Source organism: Zonotrichia leucophrys, chromosome 10 (genome assembly GCF_028769735.1).
Source record: "Zonotrichia leucophrys gambelii isolate GWCS_2022_RI chromosome 10, RI_Zleu_2.0, whole genome shotgun sequence".
In the NCBI taxonomy this organism is placed as follows: Eukaryota; Metazoa; Chordata; class Aves; order Passeriformes; family Passerellidae; genus Zonotrichia; species Zonotrichia leucophrys.
Genome location: NC_088180.1, coordinates 2,537,586 through 2,546,751, shown reverse-complemented (window position 1 = coordinate 2,546,751; position 9,166 = coordinate 2,537,586). Strand labels below are relative to the sequence as shown.

At 62.6% G+C, this 9,166-nt stretch overlaps 1 protein-coding gene across 3 annotated transcripts; it reads right to left on the bottom strand.

The window, feature by feature from the left end:
- Positions 1-664: 664 nt before the first annotated feature.
- PARP6 (poly(ADP-ribose) polymerase family member 6) lies at positions 665-8,618 on the bottom strand. 3 transcript variants are annotated; one of them, XM_064722327.1, is made up of 22 exons: positions 8,548-8,618; positions 7,717-7,794; positions 7,518-7,612; positions 6,328-6,388; positions 6,110-6,200; positions 5,950-6,016; positions 5,569-5,718; positions 5,159-5,339; positions 4,441-4,494; positions 3,989-4,084; positions 3,811-3,903; positions 3,606-3,731; positions 3,442-3,507; positions 3,231-3,298; positions 2,964-3,012; positions 2,444-2,553; positions 2,277-2,349; positions 2,047-2,116; positions 1,604-1,683; positions 1,443-1,506; positions 1,232-1,316; positions 665-1,155 (listed from the first exon to the last, which is right to left on the bottom strand). In XM_064722327.1, exons 1-22 carry the CDS (start codon positions 8,548-8,550, stop codon positions 1,053-1,055), a joined length of 1,863 nt encoding a protein of 620 aa, XP_064578397.1. In that variant the 5' UTR covers positions 8,551-8,618; the 3' UTR covers positions 665-1,052. The 3 variants fall into 3 exon arrangements, 2 of the variants coding, with proteins under 2 accessions (XP_064578397.1, XP_064578396.1); XM_064722326.1 differs by lacking the exon at positions 8,548-8,618 and having other exon boundaries at positions 2,444-2,556; positions 7,717-8,359; XR_010441589.1 differs by lacking the exons at positions 665-1,155; positions 2,047-2,116 and having other exon boundaries at positions 1,242-1,316; positions 2,444-2,556.
- Positions 8,619-9,166: the final 548 nt, after the last annotated feature.

Below are 9,166 nucleotides of genomic sequence, written 5' to 3'. Positions count from 1 at the left end.
CCATCCAGGTTTGGGTGTAGCAGGATGCAGCTGTGCTGGCGCTGCCTCCGTGTCCATGGAGTTACTGGGATGGGCTTGGGCTCAAACAAAATGCTGTCCCTGGGAGGTTCCTTCCCGTTTGAATCTCTGCTGCAGCACCAGTGCCTGGGGGGCTGCTCTGTGCAGTCCCGTGCTCCCATCCCTGAGGCACAATCCCTTCTCCATCGTGTTCCGCCTCCACGGCACCATCCCTGTGTGTGATGGGGGAGTAGCTCCCTCCCAGCCCTATCCCAAAGCTGCATCAATTCTCTATGGCACTTCCCAGCATCCCATCCCTTCCCCTCAATCCTGTCCCTTCCCTGTGAAGGGATTCCTTTCCTTTCTGCATGATCACCCTTCCCCTCAATCCCATCCCTTCCCCAAGATACCATTCCCTTGTTTCCCACCTCTTCTCCACAATCCTATCCTTTTCTCACCATCCCATCCCTTACCTGTACCCCCATCCCTTCCCCAGGTTTCAATCCCTTGCCTGTGCCCCTATCCCTCCCTCACACTCCCACTCCTTCCCCATGACCCCATCCCATCCCTTTCCTTTCCTCACAATCCCATTCCCTCCCTGTACCCCCATCCCTTCCCCCTTCCCATACCCCACACTTCAATTCCAAGTTAAATCCACAAACACTGATTCCTTTTCTCTTTTTTTTTTTTTTTCCTATGTTTTTGGGTTTGTTTTGGTTGTTTGTTATTTTTTTTTTTTGCTTCAGTTTCTCATGGTTGATAAAAACGCCGTCGCTGCCAACGCCAGGAGGGGCCGTCCCAGCCACGCTGGACCCACGGCTCCTTCTCCAGGCTGCCACAGAGTTGGGGACAGTGGGAAGGGGACAGGGAGGGGATAAGGGACCGCTGAACCTGCCTGGTGCTCACAGGTGCCCAACGCCTATGTACAGGTGGAGCCGCCGGTGCTGCCCCGGCTCTGCCCTGCCCGGGGGGCTCAAATCCTGCTCGGCCCCTGCCCAGCCTTGCCCGGGGGCTCACTCGGTGCCCGGGGGGGTCCCAGGGTGCCGCCGCCACCATCAGTTTGTGTACACCTGAGTCCCGATCACACGCATGATCTCCTTCTGGATTTTGGGGTCCTGAGTATTGATATTGGCATCTCCCACTTGGCCATCTTCGTACCTGCAGGGGGAGAAGGGGGTCAGGGGGGTTCTGAGGGGTCCTGCAGGGGCGGCAGGGTGGGCACAGCCGGACTCACACAAAGAAGAAGCGTGTGCACACGTGGTCCGAGACAGGGCACACCCAGATGTTGCCGTGTTTCTGCAGGTCCTTGGAGGTGATCACTGCTGGGGCAAGGGGCTGTTGGAGGCGGGATGGGGCACAGAGGGCCTGTCCCTCCATCCCTCCACCCACCTGGTGACCCCAAGGGTGCTGCTTGTCCCCCCCATTATCCCCCCACATCCCCTCACCTTCGCAAAGCGCGATGCAGTTCAGGTTGCGGCTCTGGAGGAAGCGGGACTGGATGGAGCGGGTCTGTGGGAAGAGCAGCCTGTGTTACCACCCTGTCCCAAACACCCATGGGTGCCATGTCCCCATTCCCATCCTGCCCCGGTGTCCCCTGGCCCATCACCTGGGGGATCGTGTTCATCCGGTTGTAGCGCTGCACCAGCTCATCCTTCGACGGCATCCGGTGCTGCCCTTTCCCCATTCCTGCGGAAGAAGCAAGGCAGGGGCTGTCAGTCTCTCAGGGAACACTCTGGAGTGACATAGGGACACATGCCACAGACAAGGATTGCCACCCTCAGTGCTCCAGAGCCCTGGGAACCCCCCAGAAGTGTGTGCAGCAGCTTCTGAAGCCTAGAAAATGCTGGGAGTTGATTCTTTGGAGTGTGGGAAAGCCTGGGTGGGGAGAGGCTGGTGTGATGGGATGGATATGGGATGCTGCCGCTCCTGAGCAGCTTCTCCAGCCAGCACGACGCCAAACCTCCCCAGGCCCATGCAGGGAGTGGGAATGGGAGCACAGGCAGGACTGGGCAGCACAGGCAGGACTGGACAGTGCAGGCAGCCTCTTACCTGAGTATCCAAAGGAAATACTGGAGATGGGGCTCAGATAGATGCCCTTGCCATAGGCTGCTCCATGCAGCTTGCAGGAAAATACCAGGGTGAGCGTGGTGGGATCACCGTGACAGTTCAGGCACGGTGGTATTGGAGGAAGCCTGGCACTTCCCAACGTCTGCTCCCTCCCTGCCCTCCTGCCCCTCCCTGCTGCCCTGGGTGTGCTGGTGCAGGGAGCAGCCCGGTACCTGCAGTTTGGTGTAGGAGGCGTTGACCAGCCCGTTGCGGAGGATGGAGTGCCAGTTCTCAATGTGAGAGCCACTGCAAAGAGCCAGCCCCACGTCAGCCATCATCATCCTCAGCCCCAGGGCACCCACCCGGGGGGCTCCCACCGTCCCCTGCCCGGGGAACTCACTGGAAAGCGAAGGTGCTGCCGTAGAGTTTCTTGGCCGTGCGGAACCGAGCTTCCTTGGCCGGGGGGCTGCTGAGCAGGAGGAACTGGTGGGAGGTGTGCATGAACTTCAGCTGCTACCAGGGCAACGGGAAGAGCAGCGGCAGTGCCGGCAGGAGAGAGGACGGACGGACAGACAGACAGACAGACAGAGATCATGCACGGCCGCCGGGCCCGGGATCCAGCCCAGCCTGGCTTGGGTGACTCCAAGTTTGCCAGAAGGGTCCTTTGCATCCCTGCCTTGTCCTCATCCCACAGCCTGTGTCAAACATCCCCCTTCCTATATCCCTGTCCTGACTCCCCTATCTCCCAGGCTAGAACCCCACCCAGAGGGATCCATCCCACATCCCAGACACTTCCATTGCCCGTCCCATATCCTTACATGCCTCATCCTGCATCCCATCTCCTGTATCCCTCCATCCCACCTCCCATATTCCATTCCCTTTATCCCACACCCCACCTGGAGCCTAGCCTGGCCCCTTACCCTGCTGAGAGGCAGCTTGACAATGTGGGATCTGTTGCTGGAGATTATCCTTGGGAAGAGGAGGAGGAAGAGGAGGAGAGTCAGAAAAGGTGGTCCCAATCTGCCCTGAGATCGTTAGATGCTCGTGACCCCCCCAAAAGAAACATAATGAGAGGGTTGTGCCCCAGATACCTGGCTGCCCCCCACTCCATCCCATGTCCTGGGGAATGTGGGGCAGTGGGAGGGACAAGGGGCAGCAGGAGAGGGCTGCACAACCCTCAGCCTTACCACTGCAGGAGGGGATGTGCCAGGGGGTCCAGCTTGTCCATCTGCTTCTTGATCTCCAGGTAAGACCCCTGGCAGAGGCAAGACAGGGTGCAGGTGGGTCTCCCAGCACCCACCCAGCCATGGGCAGATGGAGATCAGCACCAAAATGCCACTCCCAGCTTGGGTCCCACACTGGGGAGGTCACATGGGGCCGTGGGACCACGACACTTACCTGGGTCATCTCCCGGATGGACATCACACTGTCCAGGGCCTTCTGCAGCCGCTCGTAGTTCTTCTTCTGCACATGGGGCAGGAGAGGAGTGGCCATCAGAGGGGTCCTTGGGGCTCCCCGTCACCCCCAGGTGTGGGGCAGCATTGTCCCCCCCCAGAGCTTACCTTGGGGTTGAAGGCCAGAGTTTTGGGGTCGTTGGGGTCCACCACGGAGGGGTAAGGCTCGAAGATGATGCTCTTGCGAGGGGACTCGAGGGCAGCGCGGCACATGGCCACCAGCAGGTCCACCACCTTGGGGGGCAGAGCAGGGACTGAAGGGACAGCCCAGCCCCCAGGGGCCCGGGGGAGGTGACACCGTGGCCAGCCCTACCTCGGCACCCGTGGCCACCTCCTCGGCCGCGCCGGACATGACGCCCAGCGTGTAGAAGGAGAAGACGCAGAGCTCCCGGGTGCACACGGCCGGCTGTGGAGGGGACAGGAGGGTGCTGAGTGTCAGGGATGGTGACACAGGGACACAGCCCGCACCTGGCCTGGCCCTGCCACCCCACCTTCAGCATGGAGCCGTTCTGGAAGACGTGCTGCTCGTCACACACCACGCAGTACTCGTTGAGCGTCGGGATCCGCTGCTCCGCGTACTTCATGATCTGAGGGCAGGACGGAGGGAGTCAGGCCCTGCTGCAGGCACGGGGCTTGGGGGATGCTCCAGGCAGTGGGATGGGGATGAGTGGGACTCTGGTCAGTGGGGAGGATGATATGGGCAGTGGAGTGGGGATAAGTGGGATGTGGGGCACTGGGGAAGATGTTCTGGGCAATGGGATGGGGCTGAGTGGGATGTGGGACAGCGAGAAGGACGCTCTGGGCATCAGGAGAAGGATGAGCAGGACATGGGGTGGTGAGGAGAATGCTCCAGATAGCAGGATGTGGCTAAGTGGGAAGTGGGCCAGTGGGGAAGGATGCTGAGGGCAGCAGGCTGAGGATGAGCAGGATGCAGGACTCTCACCTGCACGAGGAAGCCGTACTCCAGCGTGGGGATGTTCTTGCAGTGGCCGCCGACCTGTGACGGAGCCAGAGCGGGGCCAGCTGCGTTATCCCCCTTCCCACACACAGCCCCAGCTCTGCATGGCACGGGCAGCCCCAGGCCCCTGGCACAGCAGGACCCCCAACACACCAAAACCCTGGCACAGGAGAACTCCTGACATTCCAATGTGCCCCAACACAGTGAGACCCCAACATGGCAACCCCCTCCCAACACAGCAGGACCCCCAACATCCGAACACCCCCAACACAGTGGGACCCTTGACATGCCAACACCCCTTGGCACAGCAAGACCCCCAACATGCCAACACCCCTTGGCACAGCAGGACCCCCAACATGCCAACACCCCTTGGCACAGCAGGACCCCCAACATGCCAACATTCCCTGCCACAGCAGGACCCCCAACATGCCAACACCCCTTGGCACAGCAGGACCCCCAACATGCCAAAATTCCCTGCCACAGCAGGGATACAGCACCACGAGTGGGGTAAAATCCCACTGGACCCCACAGCCAGGCCCCAACTCCCCCCAAGATCACCCAAGACTGGAGACAAGAAACCCTGCATGGGCTCCCCCCATCCCATGGGGGTCCCAGCACCCCAAAATAAACAATCAGAGCCCAGAGGAGCCCCTGGGAAGGGGAAAGAAGAGAAAAGCAAACCCCAAGGCGGGGTGGCACCCACCAGGATGTTGAAGGGGGCAACACCTGCCTGGGTGCTGGCGGGTGGGTACCCGAAAACCTCCACCTTGGGGTTCTTCACCATGCAGGACACGGAGCGGTTCATCAGGCGGTTCACGCGGGGCTCGGGGATGCCCAGTTTGCCCTTCAGCACTGAATCTTGGATAACGGGGAAGCTGGGAGACCTGCGGGCACAGAATCCCCCTGAGCACCTGCCTGGCACCGTTCCCTGCTCCTCCATCACCCAGTGCTGGATCCACCCATCAGATACTCCTTGGGAGCAACCTCCCCCTGCTTGGGATCTGGTAGGGAGCAGCAGCATCCAAGTGGGGAAACTGAGGCACGGTGCCAGGCCTCACCCAGGATGAGGGGATGGAGGGCTGGTCCCCGGTGAGGACAGCACAGGGACCTTACTTGGGGATGGGTGAGAAGATGCTGAGCCCAGCACGGAACTTCTTGATGGTGCCGCTTGTCTTGAACCAGCTGTGCCGCTTCTCCTGCTGGGTCTTCAGGAAATCGTTGCTGAGATGTTTCCATTGCTGGGATGTGAACATGCCCAGGATCCTGGCAAACAGGGAGGACAGCACCCATGGGTGCTTGGTGGTCCATGACACCCCTAGCCCCTCCTCTTCCCCACACACGGATGGTGGTGAGCCTGTCACAGGATTGTGTGGTGTATAAAAGGTGCTGGCAAGGGGACATGTGGCACGTGGCCAGTTTTGGGGCAGAACAGCGACTCTGTGACCCACCCCACCCACCCACCACCCTTGGTGCCCACCATGTTTCAGCTCTTACTTCTTCAGCTGCAGACCCAGCCCGAAGCCCTCCTTGTTGGACGGCTGGAAAACCTCGATGGACGGTTCTGTGGGCAGAGAGGAGGATGAGGAGCCATGGGTGCTCCACTGTGCCTGTCCTGAGGGCACAGGGACCCCACACCCTGCCCGTGCCCACTCACCGGGGCCATCGAGGTACTGGGACAGGGAGAAGCGCAGGCGGAGGACGATGGGCTCCGTCCGCAGCACCTTCCACGCCGTCGCCACCTCCTCCTGCCAGGGCACACACACTTTGGCACAGCCACGGGAGCTCTGCCCAGGCAGGGGCATCTGGAGCCCCCCTGGGTGCCTGTGCCCACCCTCCCATGCCAGCAGTGCCGGGGGCGCCGCAGGGACTCACATCGAGGAAGCTGATGTTCACATGGAGGTCGATGTCCACGTCGTCGATGGTGCCATACTCCCTGTGAGGATACATGCTGCTGTGGCACAGGGGGTGGCACAGTGCTGCAACAGTGGCCAGTGCCCACCGTGCCAGGGTGGGCAGGCTCACGGGACAGGGCACATGTGGCTCCCTACGTATCAAGTGTGTGCACAGGGGGAGTGCCCAGAATGTGGATGTGAACCTGGGAGTGTGACAGCACAGCCAGGTGCTCATGGGTGGCATGGCCAGGTGTGCTAGGGGTGCCATGGCTGAGTGCCTTGGAAAGGCACATCTGGATGCCTGCACATGCCACAGCCAGGTGCCTTGGTAATGCCATAGTCAGCGGCCCTGAGGATGGCACAGCTGGTTATGCAAGGGTGCCACTGCTGGGTGCTCCAAGATGGCATGGTCAGGTGCCTGGGAATGCCCAGGTGTGCTGGGGATGGCACTGCTGGGTGCCTGAGGATGGCACAGCCAGGTAACCCATGGGTGTCTGGCAATGCCATGGCCAGGTGACCCAGTGATGCCACAGCTGAGTGCCCTGGATGCAGCACAGCTGGGTGCCCAGGGATGGCACAGCTGGATGCCTGGGCATGGCACAGCTGGGTACCCAGGGATAACACAGCTGGATACCTGGGGATAGCACAGCTGGGTACCCAGGGATGGCACAGCTGGATGCCTGGGCATGGCACAGCTGGGTACAGGAACAGCACAGCTGGGTACCTGGGCATGGCACAGCTGGGTACCCAGGGATAGCACAGCTGGGTACCAGGGATAGCACAGCTGGGTACTCGGGGACAGCACAGCTGGGTACCTGGGAAATAGCACAGCTGGGAACCTGGGCATAGCACAGCTGGGTACCCAGGGACAGCATAGCTGGGTACTGGGGATAGCACAGCTGGGTACTGGGGATAGCACAGCTGGGTACAGGAACAGCACAGCTGGATACCCAGGGATGGCACAGCTGGATACCCAGGGATGGCACAGCTGGGTACCAGGGATAGCACAGCTGGGTACCTGGGCATAGCACAGCTGGGTACCCGGGGACAGCACAGCTGGGTACCCAGGGACAGCATAGCTGGGTACCAGGGATAGCACAGCTATCCTGGCACAGCCCAGCTATGCAGCTGTGCCTGGCAGTGCCCGGGGCAGGGCAGCAGGGCACCCACCTGACGGCCACGGCATTCTCGCTGTAGATCTCCTTCACCGCCTCGATGTCAGCGTCCAGCTGAGGGTGCCGGTACAGGTCGGCAGCGCAGGTCCCCTGTGGCACAGCACTGTCACACCCAGAGCCTCCCCAGGCCTGGCAGGGGGGTCAGGCTGGGGGTCCCTGCGCCCCCCGTGGCACCACGGGGCCCCAGCACCCACCTGCACGCCATAGAGGAACTCCTCGGACTCATTGTCCCCGTCGGAGTCATCGTCCGTCCAGTACTGGCCCTTGAGGTCCTGGGGACACAGGGGTGGCAGGCAGCAGGGACGGGGGACAGGGGTGGGGAGGGGATTGGGGGAGCACATTAACAGGGAGGGAATTAGGGGGGAGCAAACTGGGGGAGCTGGTTCTGGGGAGAGGGCTGGGGTGGTGGGTGTGGGGAAGCAGTTAGGGGGAGCAGAAGGATAGGGAGAATGACAGGGGTTGGGGGGAGTGTTTGGGGGCAGCAGGATGTGGGCAATGGGATGGGGGGAGCAGGATGGGAGGAATAATTTGGGGGGCAGTGGGATGGAGGAGCAGGTTGGGAGAGGGAGGATGGGGGGAGCAGATTAGAGGGGAGCAAGATGGAGACAGCAGGAAGGACCAGCAGGACGGGGACACTGGAATGGGGGAGCAGGATGGGAACAGAGGGACGGAGGACCAATGTGGGGGAACAGGACGGGACAGCAGGATTGGGAAGCAGGACGGAGGAGCAGGATGGGAACAGCGGGATGGAGGAGCAGGATGGAGGAGCAGGATGGAGGAGCAGGACGGGCACTGCGCACGGAGCTGCCGGGGATGCCCGGCCGATGGCGACGCGGGGGTCCCTCCTCCTGCTCCGTCCCCATCCCCGCCCCGAGCCGGGGGACCCCGGGACACGGGGGGACACCGAGGGCCGCTGCCCCTCCCCCGCCCCGGGCCGCCGCGGGCCCGTCCCGCCCCCTCGGCGGGCGCGCTCCCCCCGCGGCCGCGGCCGTGTCCCCGCGTCCCCTCCGCGCCCCGGCCCTCACCATGTCAGCGCGGGCCGGCCGGCGCGGGCACGGCCGCCATGCTGCCGGGGGGCCGCGCCTGACGTCAGGGCCGCCGCACCGCGTCACCCCGCGGCGCCGCCATGACGTCACCGCCGGGGACCCCCCCGACACCCCCCGAGCCGTGAGGGGCGGGGCAGCGCCGTGAGGGGACGCGGGGCTGGGCCCAGGGCCGGGTGTGGCGGTCCCAGCGCAGGGGTGGCCATGCCGGGTGTCCCTCACTGTGACCCCTCCATCCAGCGCGGGTCCCGTGTCCCCAGCACGGGGTGACCATTGTGGGGCCCCTCCCTGTCTGTCCCAGCCCTCCCGCAGCCCAGCCCGGTGTCCCCAGCGTCCTCAGTGCAGGGTCCACAGTGTTCCCAGCACAGTAACAGTATCCCCAGTGTCCCCAGTGCAGAGTCCACAGTGTCCCCAGTGCAGCTCCCAGCCCCTCAGCACGGGGTGACCATTTTTGGTCCCCTCCATGGACCAGAGGGTCCCCAATGCACCCGGTGCAGAGCCCTCTGTGGTCCCAGCACACAGTGACCATTTTGGGTCCCCAGATGGCTGCCACAGTCCCTACAGTTCAGCACAGGGGCTGAGTGCCAGGACCCTGTGTTAA

Bases quoted from the DNA above. Each gene is read 5' to 3' on its own strand.
- PARP6 (XM_064722326.1), bottom strand. From the start codon at position 7,863: ATGTGCTCCCCCAATCCCCTCCCCACCCCTGTCCCCCGTCCCTGCTGC. The intron at 6,017-6,109 runs GTGAGTGGGCAC...CTCTGCCCACAG, and splicing joins CCAGTACCTCGATGGCCCCG to AACCGTCCATCGAGGTTTTC. The intron at 2,117-2,276 runs GTACCGGGCTGC...TTTTCCTGCAAG, and splicing joins CCTCCTACACCAAACTGCAG to CTGCATGGAGCAGCCTATGG.